We start from the raw sequence: 19,438 nt of genomic DNA on the forward strand, positions 1-19,438 counted from the left end.
AAGACACAGAGCAGAGGCCCATCCTAGGCTAATTGCTTTAAGGATGATCTCACTATAAAGCGTGCTGCTTCAAATACTATCACTTTATGTATAGCAAATTGTGATTAATCAGTCTCAGACAACAGAAAGAACTTCCTTAGTAACTGGCAGCAAATGCAGCACTGACACTCAGAACTTGGAGATGTGTAGAATCACAATGTCATTACTGCAGTGCTGTGCAAAGCCTGTTTTTCACATCTTCTTCAATATTTAAAATGCATGTAGTATAATTAGATAATATAGCTCATGTATATTAATTTCCCACACTGTTAAATACAGTTGTTATAATACAAGAACACGGATTTATTATATGGTTATGAACTACAGTGTTAAGAGTACTCCGATATGTTCCAGAGTGCTGGAATGGCATATATAGGTGGCAAAGAGATTTGATCCAGAAGTGGAACTTCAGTTCAACACTGGCCAGCATCTGATTTTAAATATAGCCAAATGGTTCTGTGTGTTTAATAGGAAATGTTATTGCTTCAGAAATAATTTGCATTCTGTCGTTATGTAAGAGGCCGAGATTGAAACCATTTCCATAATTATCATGGAGAACAGAATGTTAATTTTGCAGTCAGATTGCAACAAAAAAAGATCATCACCTGTGGAAGCATAAGAAACTTCAATGTACTCAGCAATTCTGCTAATGGTATTTTCCAAAATTTTGTTGCACACTTGTGTACAACTACAGATTAAATAATAAAAATTAATGTTTTTTAAATTTGAAATGTTTGTGTTTTTTTATTACCATGCATAACAATGCTGTATTTGTGGCTAGAAAATAATTTCCAGTAGATCAAAATAGAGCCCATTTTCAGCTTTTTAAGGAACCATCCAAGTTTAAAAATAAAATAATAATAATTAATAAAATTAAAGCAAGCTCTGATCCATTTTAATTTAATTTTTCAAGTATTGCCACTGCATTTTGATTGAAATATCAGGAAAATTCTGAGTTTTAACAAAAAAATAAGAACTGATTCTGCTAATATGACAGCAAAAATAAACCTGCCATTGGTTTCACAGGGAGCAAAGTGGACTTTTTTAATCTGAGGTCTGGGACTCTTTTAGATTGTTCATCCAAGATCCAGCATGTTTTCTATTAAAACACATGGGAAAAAAAAGAAAAAAGAAAAAAGGGAAAAAAAAAGCCCTGTGGCATGTTGCAGGAATTGAATCAGGCTCTCAACGGTAGAATCAGTTCTATTTATAACACTGCCATCGATGTGTGTGAGAAACAGACTCACAGCCCAAAGGAGCTGTAAGAAGTGATGGATTTTCAGAGAGGTAAGTCAGGTTGAAATAATTACCAGGGCGAATAGCAGCTGAGATTTGTGTGAAACAACCCAGGGCTCTGTAATATTTTGAAAGGCCAACCACTGTATTTCACTGGCAGAGCAATGTAATCATACTTCTGTAGATATCTATCGTTTTCCGTAACAGCTGCACGAGAACTTGTATGCACTAAGGTTCTCTTGGAAATGCTGCTTGCTGTGTTTCTGTATGGGACCCACACTTAGATATTGCCCTGCTGCACTGCTCCAGTATTCTGGTAATATTAACAGTGATACATGGATGCAAAAGCAAGTTGCAATGTAATTTTGAATTACCTCTGTGCCAAACAGTAGCTAAGTCTAATAAGATTATTTGATTTAGATGATTTAGCTCAGTCTTAATTTCAGGTTTCTCCTGCTATTTTTTTGATGTAGTAGTCAGTATTTCACTTTGCACACACGCATATATATATATGTATATATTTCCTTTATTGCATCATACATCTTTCTGTGGGTCATCCAAGTTGTTTAAAATACTTCACAGTTATTACTGCAATCAACCATAAGCAATGTAAATACATTTCATTTATTTTGGATTTTTATTGAAAAGAAGTGGATTTTGCAGGTATCAGTGTTTCCAGGTGTTATACATTTAAATGTTTTCAGATTCTCTATTGTTTTTTCATGCTATCAGTTCTATCAAGATGGGTTAGAAGTGTGATATTTCTCGTGTTTGCAGTATATCCACTTTTTTCATAGATCGAACAGCCTAGAAATATCAACAGGGTTTAGTAATCTTTCATCAGTATGCCATCTGGAAAAAGCCAACATGATGTGACTGAGCTTTTTGAGAGGAGAAGTCAATAAACATATTTTCCTAGTAATGAAACATACTTATTTCATGTACTTAATAATTTCTGGTTACTCAAATGTTGGATTAGCTTGCATATTAACAAAAGCAATTCTGACCTTCGTTCTATTGATCTGTTTTTCAGCTTGAACACTGCTTCCTCCAACATACCCACAAACAAATTAAATATATCTTCACTGTATAATCATAGAATGGCTCTGATTGGAGGGGACCTCAAATCCCACCCAGTCACACCCCATGCCATGGGCAGGGCCACCCCCCTGCAGATCAGCTGCCCAGGGCCCCATCCAACCTGGCCTTAAGTGCCTCCAGGGATGGGGCATCACAGATTCTGTGGGCAGCTGTGCCAGCACCTCATCACCCTCTGAGCAGAGAATTTTTTCCTAACATCTAACCCGTATCTCCTCTCTTTCAGCTTAAATTAATTCCCCCTTGTCCTATCACTATCAGTCCATTTAAAAAGTTGATTCCCATAAACGCATGTATGATTTGAAGCAGAGATTCTTCGCTTGTGTGTAATCGTATACGAAGGCTGTGTAGGCTATGAATATGTAGGCTTAAGTGTAGCTATACTCTCATGAAAGCAAGGGACTTGATACTGGTAAGGGGAAGAAAGAGATAGTTAACTGTTTTGGTTCTGGGCTGAGTTACTGAGGGGAAGGAGGACAGTGAATTTGTGAAGTTTTGGAAGCAGAAATATGGTTGAGGTAGCAAAAAAAATGGTGTAGAGAAATGAGTATTTGGGGCAGCTGATGGTTTATGGATTATTTATTCTATAATATCACAGTACCAGACCAAGGCTGGGAGGGAATTGATGAAGTGGAAAGGACTGAAAAGCAGTCACATGAGTCTTGGTGGTAAGAAATGGCCAAACATCAGCATCTGATGAAAGAGATGTGGATGAATGAAATGTACATCATAAGAATACCCACCTGTGGCTCTCCTGTGGCCATAGGAGATGGTTCTCTTTCTAGTACATGGCCTCAGCAGTCACAGTGAAGAGTGTGATCCATGAGGCATTAAGGAGATCATTCATAAGCAGAGAAAGTAAATGGGAGGCAAAGCTTCAAAATATGATGGCCTACAAGTATTGATTAACAAATCCACGTAACTGATCTCAACATTCTTTTACAGAGTAGTAGGTAAGTCCCTTCTGGACAGGATTCATTCTAATAACCTCTGCTTCTCATGGACACTTGTTAATAATTAAAATTACCTTGTCAGTAATGGGTCATTGTCGAGATACTTGGCAATGATTGCAGTACAGCTACTCTGATACTGAGACACTACTGCACACACATTATTCATTTAAAGTTAAGAAGTATTGTAAATCATATAAAAACTCACATCGTTGTGTTAAAATACTATGGCTAGTCTATCACTCATGAAATCTCAACTTGAACTTGTTAATACATAGGAAGGTGACAGGACATTCATACTCTTCATTCAAGAACACTGGATTTAACTCATAGCTTTTTTCCCCAGTTCCCAGGCTTTCTAAAAGCTAAGGAATTGTTGCTGCTGCCTTTCCATGAGTCTTCTTTGCTGTGTGCTGGTTGCTCTTTGTATCTTTTTCCACTGCGGGGATTTCTTTTTCCACTGCGGGGATTTCTTTTGAGTCAGGCGTCTCTTCTGTGGCAATAATTTCATCTACATGTGGCTTAATGTCTGATTTAGGAGAAGTAATAGAATTTATATTTACTGTACTTAGCAACATGGAGGTATGTCCTATTCCTTTTCCCACACCCATTTAAACACGTTCAGTAACAAGTAGTGTTAGTACTTTTCAGAGAGCCAAAGCAAGTCCAAGTATTTATGGTCTCTAATTAAATAAATTAATGGATAGGACCTGCAAAATGTGTACACGCAGAAATAATTACTCCTCATGCAACATTTACAGAACTGCTCAGAAATGTCCAAGTCACCCATACCAGCAACCGAGAGAGGAAAGAAATGCAGTAAATTACTGCTTCATGCCTTCGCAACAGGAAGGGGAGGAAATAAGATTATAAAATGGTCTGTCAGTAATTGTACAACATTCTTGCAATATTTTGTCTCTGCAAATGTATATAAACAAAAAGTATTTGGGTGAAATATATAAAATAGATAGTCTGATAACGTTGGAATTTAAGCCTTATTTGGAGATGAGGTGCTCTAAATGAGGGAAATGTAATTGTGAAGGATAAAGCGATGTCCAAGCAGCAATTATGTAAGAGTCAAAAACAAGGGTAAAAATCTGTAATATACAAGAATGTTGAATCACCAGAGACCTTTTTGTTTTCTGCCCTTTCTCTAGGCTGGGTGTAAAAATGATTGTAATTCCAAATTTGACATTGAATATGGAGATAAAACTAAGAAAGAACAATTCACTGATCTCAAATGGCAGCTATATGGCCAGAAAAAAACTGAAAACTGATTGAGAAAACTAAGCCATTTTGGCATCCATGGTCCCTCAGTTAGCCTGGCCTATTTTTTTGACAGAGCCATTTATCTGGCTGATAAAAATAATCTCTGTGTATATACACGTCTTCCTCTGCAATCAGCAATTCAACTGCATTATTATGGTTTAAAAGCTTCTATCAGGCAGGTAAGCCAGGATGAGAGCCAGTAGCCCAGTGCGACAGGGATTTAAGTGTTGGTTTAAATCTCACTGGGTTTTATGTAACCTGGCAGTTCTTACTTTGCACTCATTGTCAGTTAAGAGTGCATTCTGTAAACTGGGGACCTGAGAGGTAAGGATTGGTACAGACTATCATCACATAACATTTAACTTTTTTTCCCTTGGAGCAGTCATCTGGAAAGGTGAAAATGCTCTTACCTTTCTTTTCTTGTTGTGGTTTGCTTGTAGTAGTTGCTTTTTTCTTTTTAGGTACAGTTACATTATTCTGACTTTGTCCTGGGATACTAACAACATGCTTAGCTGTGTCAGTCTGGCCTGACACAGAAATCACAATCACCTGAAGCAGAGCAAGAACAAAATTGCACAAGCGAGAAGCAGGAATACGTGACACGTAACTGAGTCCCTGGAAGCAATATGTATAGAAACAACTATAATTTCAGGGCACACACGCCTCCTGAACCAAAGGGATGCAGAATCCAGATTATCTGGGTGGTGCCCCACTTCTTGTACTACCTTGCAGTTCTGCTCAGTGGATAGAAGCAGGCAGACAGATTTTTGATGATGAAGTAGTAGAAACAAGGTACTGCCAAAGTGCAATCTTATTTAGATTATGCTAATGCTAAGAAATAAACATTGTGTCTTGCAAGGAGCAAGTGAGATTCTTGTTTGGGCTTGGGAAGATGTACAAGAGGTGAAATGTTGTTGATTTTACATGTTCTGGGACCAGGACAGAATGACCTACTTTTCATCCTTGGACTGGCTTGATATCGCACTAAGTAAAATTATGAAATAGTATGACATTTCTTCTTTAAACTCAAAAAGCTTGCTGCATCTCAAATTACAGACATTCTCTTGACTGGATTTTGAAAATTAATAATGAATTCATCTTACTTTGAAAGACAGCTACTGTAACTAAATAGTCTGAAGTATTTTTAACTGAGATCGTGATTCATTAATGTGAGTAACTGCGTACTTAAGATTGCAAGAATCCCATTAAATATCTGAGTATGAAATATTTTAGTAGATAAGATAGTGTAATGACTGAATACATTTGCTGCTTATGTGAGATTTTGAATACACAGTAGTTTTACATAATTTAATGTTAAAAATTCCTCTGATGTGAAATCAATTCTAGAAGAAAATAAATTTATACCAGATAAAGGTAGTATGTAGTACTTTTCATTTTACTGGACATTAAGAAATCCTTCACACATCTGCTTGGCCTTTATCACTAGCTATGGCTGGCATTAAGCCTCAGGTGGCAAGGATTTAAATAAGCATTAGCTGTGCAGCACTTATTAGTGTCATCTTCACAGGAATCACATAATCATTAAGACTGGAAAAGACCTCTAAGATCATCTGGTCCAACCCTCCACCTACCACAAATATTATCCACTGAACCATGTCCCTAAGTACCACATCTACTCTTTTCCTCAAACACCTCCAGGGACAGTGAGTCAGCTGCATTCCCGGGCAGCCTATTTCAATGTCTCTCCACTCTTTTGGAGAAGTTTTTCCTAAAATCCAACCTGAATCTCTCCTGGTGCATCTTAAGGCCATTCCCTCTTGTTCTATTGGTATCACCTGTGAGGAGAGGCCAACCCCTGCCTCGACACAACTTGTAGAGGACAGTAAGTTCTGCCCTGAGCCTCTTCCAGACTGGACAATCCCAGTTCCCTCAGCTGCTCCCCATTACATGTGTGCTTCAGTCCCCTCACAGCTTTGTTGCCTTTCTCTGGATACTCCAGGGCTTCCATGTCTTTCTTGCAGTGAGGGGCCAAAATTGAACACAGTACTTGTGATGCAGTCTCGCCGGTGCTGAGTACAGAGGCACAATCATTTGCCTGCTCCTGCTGGCAGCTCTATTTTGGATACAAGCCAGGATGCCATTGGTATTCTTGGCTACTTGGGAACACTGCTGGCTCACGTTCAGCTTAGCACTACTGGTCTCCAGTGTTAACAGTAGATGAAATTATCTGAGGTTTCAGTCTAACAAAGTACTTACCTAACACCCTTCAATCAAAATTCATGATCAGGATCATTGAACCACATGAAACTACTCCTGTGACTGAACTGGCAAAAACAACTTGTTGAGGCTCTGGACAGAAGAAACGTGAAGTGATGCCATCAGGGTTTTGTGGTTAAAGGTTAAGTGAAGATTAGTGTGGACCTAAAGGAAAGCTAGAAGTAAATATAGTGGTGAAAGCATTAAGAAGGTAAGGTGATGTGAACAACCAGAAGAGCCGTGACCTGTAAAACATGACACAGTGAGACAAACTCGTGATAGAATGAAAGAAGTGAATCCATTTATTTGTGAACATAGAGAGCATAGATTTTTGCAGACACATGCACACATCAGTATTCTGGCCTTCTAAGTCTAGTTTTCATTTATATTACAGTACTCTTACCCCAATTGGGCAGGTTAAACAGTATTTATGGATGTAAATTACACCCATGTTAAGGCCTCTCTAAATTAACACAGCAATACAGAGGGGCCTTAAAGTAGACGAAGACCAGCACTAATTTCTCCATGGCTTGAATTCACTAACACATTCCATCTATGCTACGTTAACAAAGTCGGAACAAATCTAAACTGCTGCTCAAAAATGCCTTGATCATCAGTCTTTCCATCTACCTTGTCAGCTGCCTCCACTCAAATGGTTTTTTACTCTCTTTGTGGGGTCAAACATCCCAGGAACATGGTAAAATTGTGCAGGTGTGTTTACAGCCAGCATGCATTTGGCCTGAGTGAGGAGGGCACAGCTAGATTTTGTGAAGTTAGCAGTAAGGAAATATTTAGGAAAGGCACTATTTTCCCTGGCACAACTGAGCACATTAAGTGAATGGAAAAATCCAAGGCTACCTGCTAAAACAGAAGGCCGCTTATGCACACACTTTATGTCAACACTGTCATCCAAAATCTCCCTCACGCTTCTGTTTCTACTCTTAAATTCATGCTTTGGTTTTCTTATCTTCATTATTTTTCTCTAGCTCTTCCTCCGGGATGAACACACTTACGGTGACATCGCTGGTCTCCGTGCCGTACTTGTTCTTCACCACAAGGCTGTACTTCCCAGAGTCGAGTGTGGACACAGCAGAAATGGTGAAGCTGACGTTCTTCCCAGATTCAAATCTCAGGATGCAGTTAGCATCTGATACAAACGATTTTTCGTTCTTCAGCCACGAGACTTCTGGGGTAGGATCTCCCCAAACAGTGCAAGACAGATTGAGTGCCTACAAAAACAGTACAGAAAGGTTCTATGTAAGTCAATAAATATTTGCTGCCATTTCTGATGTGTAATTTTACAAATGTTCCCTCTCCCTGAACTCTTCTTTCTGCTTTTAGTAAACGGATGCATATCCTCATCAGCAATCAATAGCTTTTGTCAGTTTCCTGTATTATAAAGAAAAAGAAGGAACTCCATTCCAAAACTCCATTACGAAGTTTTCAATATTTTATGCACCTTCTTCTCTAATATTGATTACTGGGGCCTTATCCATGCATAATGTTTAATATAAAATCAGATGTTACCTGCATTTTTGTGTAATACCTGAAAGAAGAATTTGAGGTCCTATCAGACAGATTTGTTCAGGTAAAGCTCACTATATATTTGCCATAGAAGAAAGCATCTTCCCTTTCAAAATAATAAGGTGAAAGTGACCCTGGAATATTTTGTTCAGCTTAGGACCTTTTCATACCATGTCCTGACAGCTCCTCCAACAGACTTGAATCATTTTATTCCCTCCTATAAAACTGATTTTTAACTGAAATCAAAACAAACATTACTGTTCCTTTGGTGCTCGTGAAAATATTTTGCTTTGACTCTAGTAAGGTGCTGAGCCCCAAAAAACTGAAGGAATCATCCTCACAATCAGAGAATCAGTCACTGCAGAGATCAGTAGCAGCTGAACAGCTTCTGCAGGCTGGAAAGAGCAATGTGCACACAATGTTCAGATCTTGTTTTTTTGTTGTTGTCAACTGAGAAATATGTATTTGAGGGATGCCGTTACACATGGACTGACAGGATGCTGCTATCCCTTCCTCTGGTCACACTGCTGGGAGAATATTCTCACAGAGTTTGTTGGAGAGAGCATCACATAAAGAGTCAAATGTGAAAAGTGTTCACATAAAACCTCAGTGGTAGAAATGCCTTTCTCTGGGCCTCTATTCAGGAAGGAATCAGTTTATGTCTAAGTACCAAATAGTGCGTGGGGCCAAACTTAAAATGCTGCTCGAAGCAGAATCTAGATTATTCTGAAGTGGAATTTGAAGGATTTTTACTGCAGAGAAAAAAGTGTTAAGTGATACATAAGGCATGGCCATGGCTCCACCTGACTGGAATCAAGTTTCTCCTCAGTTTTCCTGAAAGCCTCTTGATAAAAAAACACCCAAAACAGAGGCAACTGGGAAGGATTCACATTTGGGCACTGTAGGCTGTGAGGCCTACTATGTGTAGGCCAAAATGAGCCATCAGTTGGCTACAACAGGCTACCTTCCCTTCACTTCTCTGCTCCTTGTCTGATAGTGTGACAGTGGAAGATGAGACAGAATACAGGCATCCAGAAAGCTATCGAAACGAACAGACAGGGTAAAAATGGAGATCTCTATTAAAACAAAACAAAAAAAAAATTACTGTACTTCTGAGAACCAAAATCAAACCAACATAAATCCCACATCCCCTAAAGATTAAAATGAAAACAAAAGGGAAGGCCAAATATTTCCTCCACCACCAACCCATATATCTTGGTACTGAAGGAAAGACACATCCTGAGTGTGAGGTGGTTAAAGTCTGGTGGAAATGGCCTCTGACTTCCTGCAGCATCTGTATATATGACAACTTGGGGACTGTGAATGCCTTCTCTTGTAACCCACTGGTGAGAATGTGGTTTTGATCACTGTATCAATCCATCCTTTTGAAAAACATGGGGAAAACAAATGGTTTTACATTTCCCCCTGTTCCTTAACAGTCTGAATGCAAACATGCCCTCAGCTTTAGTCTCAGCATTGCACACACGTCCCTTACAGAACTCAGTATTTCCGTCCTGTGTTCTAGTTTTCTAGCAAGCATGAGATCATCTCTGAGTTGCCCCAGCTGCCACTGCAAGATGCTAATGAGCTTATGTCCTTGTCCAGACTGCTGTTAGTGACATTATGCAAACCTCAGGTGTTTGAAGTGGTGTCAGTACTCCCTAATTCAAAGAGGTTCAGTAGCAAAAGAAAGAGTCATCACTGCTAAGTCATCCCCCAAAATAGCCACATTTTGCTTAACCTTAGATCACTAGCTCCTGTTTGACACTCCTGGTGCTCCTCTTGATGTTTCCAGCTCCTACTGCTGATTTTCCAGCAACTACTGTGAAGAGATATATCTTATTATTCACTATGTAGATGGTGAGATCTTTGGTCATGCCAACGTTTTTTGGAAGACAATTCCATGATTATAGCACTTTAGCCAAATGGAAGTGGTTACCCACTGTGACTGAACCCATCTGCCTCAGATTTTCTGTTCTTTGGGCAGGAGACAGACTTTGCTTATGTGTTCAAATCACAGAATCACAGAGTTGTAGGGGTCGGAAGGGGCTTCTAGAGATCATCTAGTCTAACCCCCCTACCAAAGCAGGCTCCCTAGACCAGGTTGCACAGGCAGGTTGTGGATGTCTCCAGATATATCTCTATTAGGACTCTAAACATGTCTAGATGTTGTGGCATCTATCAGGAAATCTGATCTATCTGAAAAACCCTGCATGAGCAAACCTCACCTCTCAGTATTTCAGAGTTCCACACGAAAGCTCACAACCTAAATCTGTAGCTGGGGCACAGATGACTGTGCATCTGGAGCAACTAGGTGCTGCAGGTCCAGACCTTTTGTGTTTCCGCTTATCTTTTCTGCCGTACAATGCAGAGAACTATTGGTGATAGGTAGACAGTTGGACTGGATGATCTTGGAGGTCTTTTCCAATCTTAGTGATTCTATGAGTAGGAAAGTACAGCCACAGAGGGAAATGTGTTGCTGTATTTCAGGTACTGCCATTCTCCCTGCATATTAGCACATGCATTCATGGGTAGTTTGGGCACTGTGTGAGTTAAAGAACCAAAGTCATGGGAACTTGATCCCTTCTTCCAGTTTATCTGTGGAGGCACCAACCCCTGGCAGAAGGGGAGAATTGGGAGCTGGTAGGCAGAGGGATGTAACGTACCATCTGTCAGGATCCAGAGTCTTCTTGTAAAAATAACTCCCTCTTAGTTTTGATAAAACAGCCACTTGGGTTAGTTTGGCTGTCTACACAAAACCTGTGCTAGTATTTTCTGTCAGTTAAAATTCCTCCCTGACACGAGCTGACACTTAGCCTTTTCCAATTATATCCCCATGCTGAAGTGCATTTATGTCTGCCAGCGGAAGCCTCTTAGGCCATCTGGAGCACTGTTTGATCAGCCCTGGTAGGCACTGGTTTGTGCAATCTCACACATACCTTCAGCTCACTTGTAGAAAGCCAGCAAATAGCATCACAATCACAGCACTAAGTCCATGATTGAGATGTGTGTATGTTTTAAGTTCAATATAGCAGTGTCATTCTGCTCATAGAACTCTCTAGTTATGGCTCAATTTCTATTCAGAATCAGAGCTTGCTATTGCCAGTCTTCTTCTACCTCATTTACACATTTTCAAAGCCGCAATGATTGTGCAGTTTGCATGGGTTACACAACAGATGCAGAGAAATGCCTTCCTCTTTCTCCGGTGTGTATGCAAGCAATAGGCAGATGAGCCAGTATCATTCAAACAGGCAGTGCTTTTCCCAAACACTCTCTGTCCTGCTTTATTTCTCAAAACAATCATCTACTGCGTCCAGAATCATGAGGTCAGGGATATTTGTCCCGAGTTCTGGGAATTTTCCATTCACTTATTCAAACATCACAAACATCCTTGCTTTCAAGGGCAACGTGTGTCTGGCTAAGATTTTGCAACTCATTTTTACAAACTCCCTTTTTGCCAAATTTACACAGTTTGCTTTAGTGACCTTATACTCAGCTTTGCCTCTCTTTGGCAGAGAGCTAAACACTGATTACAAACACCCAAATGCATTCCCTGCCAAAGCAGTGTGAGAAGCTCATCTTCAACACAAGCAGCCTTAGCTGAGATTCTGCAAATGCATGCAATTCCTTTCTGTATTCTTCCTACTGTGAAAATACTTGTATCAATGCTGCTTGTTTTCACAGCATTCCCTGAGCTGCTAAATCATTCAGTGAAAAGCTTTATCAAATGTTTCACTTCACTATGCCAAGATGCTCTGTGTTCCCTGAATTGCTGTAGCCCACCATCTGATGGCTAGGAATGGCAATGTTAAGAGACTCAAACCAAGATTTCAGATTCTTAACACTTCTGCCCAGCTCACTATCAAATACTTCTAACCCAGCTGAATCACTACCAAGTGAAAGTGGATATATCAAGAAGCTGTTTAGCTGTAGTTGTCATGTTACAGATTTTCAGCTGTGCTCATGCCTAGCTTTGGTGATCACCCACACTTAAGAAAGGAAGTGGCTGGTGGCTGAAGAGCAGATGTTTTTGGTCTCAGTGCTACTTGTAGAGGCAGAGTGCTGGGGAAAGGTGATGGGATTACAAACTGACCTCCTGAGGTATCTGTCCTGTGCCTGAGCAGTAGCACAGCCATGTTCCCCCTGAGAATAATAATAATAATCTCTTTTGCTAAACCCTGCTGATATAACCCAGTGTAATGCCACTGCCTTCTGACTTCATTCCCTCTTCCACTGATAAAATACAGAAAACTTTCTCTTTTGGTCTGGAAGATAAATGAGTTGGAACAGTTTACTAGTTTTGCAGTGTTTAAAAGGCAGACATGATAGGTCTAACTGTAGTGCCATGCCGTGAAAAAGTTAACTCTATCAGGTACAGAATGAACAGCCATCCTATAAGAAAAAGGGAATTAAAACATTCCCTGGCGTAGCCTATATCAGTGGCACCCTGTTATTAAAAATCTAACTGTGAGACCTGTGCATGAATTTTTAAAGAGCTGGTTACATAAGGAGTTTGAATCACAGCTCACATTGGTGTCTCACTTTTATCTAATGCTTAAGAAAAGACACTGCCCTAAATAAATAAACCCATCTGTGCAAGACCAATGAGTTACGTACAGAAGACAGGGAATGAATAAATAATGTGACAGATTTCATAGATGGCATCTTTAAAAATAAAATAAAATAAAAAGAATATTTTGCTGTCATTGAAAGCCACAAAGCTGTTTGGCTGTTGGGTAAAGCTTCAGTGAATTCACTGTACCTTGCCTTCCTGGATGGTGACAACATCGGGCAAACCTCCAAGCACTCGGGCACGATCTGAAAAGAAACGAGTGCGATTTACTTCAGTGTCTCAAAATCAACTGTGTCCCAGATTCTGTTCCCCCTCCAGTTCTTTCCTCTTATCTTATTTACGTACGATCTGTCTTTGATATCTGTGCAGGGAGAGGACTGCTCAGCATTCTTAGCACACCACTTGGACTTTAGAAACGTTCTGTTCACGGCAAAAGAAGCGTTAGCAGCTGGTGTCAGCCACCTACTGGGCAGAACTAATGCCGTGTGGTGCGCCCTGCACATTTCACCATCGATTCACTGCTACCCCTGATAACATTCAGAAAATAATAATATCGATTTTTTTGAGAGCCAGTGCTATAAGCAGTTAGTGGGATAGAGGAGAAGCGATGCTTTTGAGAAGAAATGAATGGCAGCTAAGAAACTGCTGGAGCTTATGTTTCGATCTAAAAAAAGCTTCAGTCTCGGTGACAGCAGTGAAATTTCTCTGTTTTGCGTGGCTCTGCGTGTGCACAGGATTGGTATCTGGCCTACAGCTTGAAGCTCAAAGTCCCATAGGAATCTTACATAAATACAAATAAGCTGATCACACGCAGGCTTTGATGCACTTATTCCGGGACATGGATTATGTTAGTTATAATCTTGGTGGAGCCTGTCAGAGTAAGGAAGGGACAATAGAGAATATTCTCCTCTAATCCACTCTGTAAAATACACACTCTGGAGTAAATGACAACCCAATGGAGCACAGCTATGCTGTGTTTGCCAGCCCCTAAGAATCATGCAGAGTTCGAAATAAACTGCCCAGGGCAGGGCTGTTACTGGTCCTGTCTGGCCATCTCAGCTGGGCCTACCAGCAACAGCTGTACACAGCATAGCCAAACCCCTTCTCTTTGGAGCCTATGTCCAGTGAGGAGTCAGCTTCAATCCCTCTACCCATTTTTCTCTGTTTTTCTTAAACCCCACTTCTGCCTTTGTTTTTGTACGGGTCTGAAAATCATCTGCACTGGGAGAACTTGTTTTGTTACATTTTCCCTTTTTTTTTTTTTTTTTGTAAACAGGAAAAATATGGATCTTAATAATCCAAGTTGAATTCTAATGACTTATTCCTTAAATTATTGTTACATACTTTTATTTAAATTGTTGTGTTGGAATTGAAACGTACCCAAAAGTGCCAGGAGATTCATGGACCTGTCTTTAAACTATACAAAAGCTTCTGCTGCTTTCTTAGCCACCTCCGTAACTCAGAGCCATTTAACATTTTAGATAGTTCAAAACCAGCTGAGTGATTTCCTCTATCTTAGAAAACAGAGTATCTTTCAGGTATCTCAACAATAGATTTTTTTGATAAAGCCAACTGGTAATGAGAAGAAGATCTTAGGGCAGAAACATCCATACAACCCACATTTATGGTGTCAGTAGCTGCAATGTGCAGAATGTTAAATCACTCTTCTTGCTTCCCCTTGGTGCTAGGCCAACCAGTGTTAGGATGTACACATACATGTACATATGCACACAAGCCCTCTTTCTCCCAACAGGCAACCTTCCTGTATAGGGAGAAAACCTTCATAAAACATTTACTGCAATTACAGTCAAAGAAGTCTCACTTACTTTTCTCTGCAATCGCAGCTTGCCTGGATTTAAAAGAAACAAAAAGAAAATTAAATTTCATTTAAGGTTTACTTAGAATGATTGAAAAATAGATAACTTGTCTCTTAAATTGCCTTTGATCAGTTAAAGAAAACGCCTCTCATTGTTTGGCAATACTGCTTTTTCTTCATTACCTAACTGTTGCAATGCAGTCACATGCAAAACTCCTACAGGTTTCTGTAGGACTAGGATTTGTTTCATACAGTATTTTTAGCTCTAGCACAAAACAAACAAATACCACCATTATTTTATGGGTTCCACTGCTGGACTGCATAATACTTACTTTAATCTCTGGAACTCGGCGAATGCTTCATCAAATGCTTGATAAAGAGAAAAGGTGATTTTAAAGGTAGGTTCAAACATAGGCCATCACAAATGTTACTTTAAAATGTAGAGCTCAATTTTAAACATAGACATCATTAAATAAATATTAACATATGGATGCATGCTGTGATACTCTAGAATCTCTACAGCACTATGTGGTTCAACTAATAAAGGCAGTCTGGTATATGGCAACTATTATATGCACATATGCATGCATAAACACACTTCTTTTTTCTCCTAAAAATCAAAATTTAACATGAAGACAGGAGGAGAATGTTAGGTTGAAATTACCTCATTAAACAGAGGAAGTAATTCAAAACATATCACACTAATGTTATTCAAGCTTTTGTGATGGTGTACCCTTATTAGTAAAAGCAATTTTGAGCACATAAAACCCCAATACATAAATACGCATTTATTTATAAATAATATACTTGTGTTACTGAAGTTCTCATGTTTCCTTCCCACAACCCAGTAGACTGTCTTGTGCACCTCACTTCACAGACCGCTGGCTTATGAATACAAGATATTTATTTATCTGCTCTGAAGCACTGCACTGATGGCCATGAGTAAATCAAACTGCAAATGCTTGTCTCCTTCATAAATTCAGGCTAAGCTAATGTCACATGGTTAGTCAACATCTCCCACTTTGAAAGGGAAGAAAAAATTTCTTTTTCTCAGAAATTGAGGCTAGAATACAGAAGGAGCGACCTGGAGATTACTGTAAGGTTATTGCCCTTCCACAGGAATTACAGGCCCAAAGTGAAGCTGTAGGGATGGGAAATGCTGGAGATGGAAAGCCAGCCACTCTGAAGCAGTTAATCTGCTCCCTGGGACACGAGAGCTCTCTCAGAGTAAGAGCTTCTATCAGCCAATCAAATTAATTTTATACGTTCTTGAAACATTCCTTCATTGTGCTGATGAAAGGGACCGATCTTGACACTGCTGGAGAATAAGGAGCCCTGTTATATCCATCAAAGAAATACAGTAGGAAAGTAACAGAACAAACTTGTCCTTCACTTCCTCTTCTAAATATTACTTGGAAGGAAGAGATAAAGAAGGCATTCAGTGCTACAACTTGTGTTTAACATTGCCATTTTTGTGGGAAAACTCAAAAACTGGGCTGACGTCTTCATAAGCAGCCCTGAGTAAAGCTGCAGGATGGTATTTGGAATAGCAAAATGTCAGTTAAAATTTGTAACTTCAGAGTACAGTATGGAGCAAATGGATGACACTATCTCAGGGTGCCAAGCTGCAGGTGACAAGCAGAGACTCTACTACCCAAAAGGTACCAAGTCTGTAGCAAGTGCCTACTCTACCAGTGTTACACCTGTATTCAGGTAATATTAACAGTGTGAACAGCCTACCTTGTCCAGAAAGATCCACTGTCTTTTTGTGTCCAGTTTTACCATCAAAAAGTTCCATTGTGTATTTGCCTTTGTCTTGTGGAGTTGGCTCGTTGATCTGCAGCCAGATCTGTTCCCCAGTGACACCAGTCTTCACTCTGTCTGTAAACCTAATCTGGGTATCACTGAAAAATACAGAACAGTGTTACCCCTTCATTTTACTGCAATATAAACAGGGTTTTCTGTGAGAAATGTCTGCAGTTACTAAATGATTTCCAAGATAGAATGGTATGCCATCATATTTTGAAGCTTTTGAAGCCAAAATGTTCTCAGCTGCAGACCAAAGGAGCAGAATTGTCACGATGGACTTTTTCTGTTGTCTGAGTGTCCATTTCTCCTCAAAGTTTGCAGAATGAAGATGTCTGAATCTACTACCTGAGCTATAGATTTGTTATACAAATCTTAAAATCGGACTGGTAACTCATGTATCCTTCAGTGTTCATGTTCTCTTATTAGAATAAGTTTATTTCTGCTTGGGCACAGCAAAACTATATAAGGCTGTACCTACAAAAAACGTCACTTTCTTTACAAATGGTGATTGCCTAGTTTGAATGCTTTCTCATGTTCTGCTTTGGCTTTTACAGTCAAATGCATTTTGACATGAGTACATCTACTTCCACAAAAAAAGATCAATTTTTCAGCTTATTGGCTAGGCAGTTAATTGCCTTGGATGAAGGACATGATATTTGTCAAGCAAGCTGTTCATTTTCTTTTTAATCAATAGCTTTGAATATGCTAGAGTCAAAGAGCAATTTGATGTTTCTCAAGATGAAATTAATTTCTAAAAATTAAAGAGAGAAAAGAAAGAGACAAGGAGGAAAGATAGAAAGAAAAAAAAGAGAGAGAAAACGAAGAGAGAGAAAAAAATCAGAATAATTCATATTCACTCCCAGTTTTGAAACGTTTGAGACTGCTGGAGATACCAGATCAAATGGATGCCAAGAAAGGGGAAAATCTCAACGTGTTACCATGTCCACAGGAAGTAAAGCAGCAAGAATATTAATAATAGATTTAAAGGAAACTGAGTTGTTTACTTCTCTTGAGTTTTCCAGTACAAGGTGTTTACGCTGAGTAAGAATCCAAAGCTGTCTCATGGATTTGGGTACAAAACTCCCATTAATTTTCTGGTGAGCTGGACATTCAAGTTCATTTTTAGAGTCTCGGTTCCCCTGTCTGTCCCATTTAGGCTCACAGAACTTGCAGGAGGCCCTATCTGGATTTTACTGCCCCGGGTGCACGTTCAAGCTCGCTTTGCCTCCAAAACATGAACCCATGCATGAAGAGGATGTGCCCTTTTGCCCCAGTTCCTGTGAATTATGTCTTCTAGACAAGCAGGCCTCCAGGCAAGGCATCTTTGAACCAGAGGCAGTGATCTCTAACAGAGCTTGCCAGTGCCACAGATTATGCATGTGTCACTCCTCAGAACCAATCCAGAGGAAGAAGCAGCTCCCACCCAGGAGGTGGAAGTGCTCTGAAGCAATGCAGCCCTGATTCATTAGGGATGATGGAAAGACAACTGGGCCTAGTGTGTCTCATACATCTAGGTTCTTTCTGAATCTACAAACCCCAAATCACACTGACTTCTGCAAAGCTTTGGCATACTTACTTGTGCACCCAGCCTACTCTCAGATCTTCCACGTAATAGGTGACGAAGGAGTACAGCCTGATGCCCTCAGCTGTGCTCTGGATTTTCAGATCTGTTGCAGATAAAGCTGCAAGAAGAACACATCTTTATATGTAGACATTCACTGAGTGTCACAGTGAGTCATTAATTGGAGAAGTGAATTAAATTCTTACCAATCCTTCTGCATACTTCATTCATCAGATCTGCAAAAGCTGTGGAGACAAAAACAGTAGACTAAGTCTCTGTCTGCAGCTCCATCATAGTCAATCATAGGACAAGCACTGCCTCTGAAATAATTCCCACAGGAGGTTCCAAAAAAGAAATCAGATCTACACTTTCAAAAGTATCAGAAAGCTAAGTAATGCAGAAATTTGCCTGTTATTCCACAGTTTCCAGACTTTTACTTTCATGAATACTGCTGCAGCAGTGCTAAACTCTATTCTCTTTATTTCCCATGTGAATATCCATATTCAGTTGGAACAATAACCCATCTATCTACATTGTAACAGATTTTATTTTTCCCTAGTTGCTTGCAAAATTAAGTATAGCTGAAATTTTAAAAGCACTGTAGCCACAGTGAGTGGAAAGGTCTCTAGCTATATGAAAAAAAAAGTGAAATCTTATGAAAACATCCAGTTCTATAATTTCTTCTTATGATTATTGACTTACAATGTTGATAAACACTGAGGAAAGAAATTATCATCTAGCTTAGCACCAGTCAGCACATCCTCCCAGAATTCTATATGCAACAAGGCATATTCAAATACTACTCATACTGAAAAATCTGCATTTTTCTAGTGAGATGATCTCTTATGCAGGAGGAAGGAAACCACAGGAAGGTGACGCATGCAGCTGTCTGTATTGCCTTGACCTCACATACAGGCTGCTTGCCTTACAGCATGCAGAAAGGGCTCTGACCTGTGTCCGTAAGCTTCAGCTCACTGATGTCCTTTCCTCTGTCATCCTTCAGTATGACTTCATAAATTCCAGTGTCTTTCTTAGAAAACTGTAAAAACAGTATTCCAAAGAGTTTCCATAGAAAGGTCTAGATTTATGCCCTAGCCCATCCTCACCCTCTCCCCATCCCCAGGGAGGTGCCTGATTTCTGAGGCTGCCCTTAGTGTCCCCGGTGCCCTGCTCCTGGCTGGGACTCTGGAATGGGGCCTAGCAGCTGGGCTGCGGCTTGATAGCTCATGGAAGGAAAAATATCTGCACAGGTTTCTCGTGCTTATTCCCCTTCTCAGCTAGAAGAATCGAAAGCAAAGAGATTGAGTGGTTAATGTGAGTCACACTCCATGCCTTGAGACTGTAAA

General features: G+C 39.8%; 1 protein-coding gene across 4 annotated transcripts in view; it reads right to left on the reverse strand.

Annotated features, from left to right (window-relative positions):
* Positions 1 to 3,168: 3,168 nt before the first annotated feature.
* The window catches only part of MYOM1 (myomesin 1), a 72,220-nt gene continuing 55,950 nt past the window's right edge, over positions 3,169 to 19,438 (reverse strand). For 2 of the 4 annotated variants that reach the window (XM_065751991.1, XM_065751989.1), the window contains exons 31-40: positions 19,044 to 19,131; positions 18,299 to 18,337; positions 18,108 to 18,213; positions 16,463 to 16,626; positions 15,055 to 15,091; positions 14,733 to 14,755; positions 13,096 to 13,151; positions 7,823 to 8,038; positions 5,003 to 5,141; positions 3,169 to 3,852 (exon numbers count right to left, since the gene is read on the reverse strand). In XM_065751991.1, coding sequence (XP_065608063.1) covers positions 3,689 to 3,852; positions 5,003 to 5,141; positions 7,823 to 8,038; positions 13,096 to 13,151; positions 14,733 to 14,755; positions 15,055 to 15,091; positions 16,463 to 16,626; positions 18,108 to 18,213; positions 18,299 to 18,337; positions 19,044 to 19,131 — 1,032 coding nt within the window. In that variant the 3' untranslated portion in view covers positions 3,169 to 3,688. Of the gene's footprint in view, positions 3,853 to 5,002; positions 5,142 to 7,088; positions 8,039 to 13,095; positions 13,152 to 14,732; positions 14,756 to 15,054; positions 15,092 to 16,462; positions 16,627 to 18,107; positions 18,214 to 18,298; positions 18,338 to 19,043; positions 19,132 to 19,438 lie in introns of those variants that run through there. The other 2 variants (XM_065751992.1, XM_065751990.1) reach the window with 1 other exon arrangement.

The sequence above is a fragment of the Cyrtonyx montezumae genome, unplaced genomic scaffold (assembly GCF_038088225.1).
Source record: "Cyrtonyx montezumae isolate F1298 unplaced genomic scaffold, pur_monq_1.0 scaffold_8, whole genome shotgun sequence".
NCBI classification, from domain to species: Eukaryota; Metazoa; Chordata; class Aves; order Galliformes; family Odontophoridae; genus Cyrtonyx; species Cyrtonyx montezumae.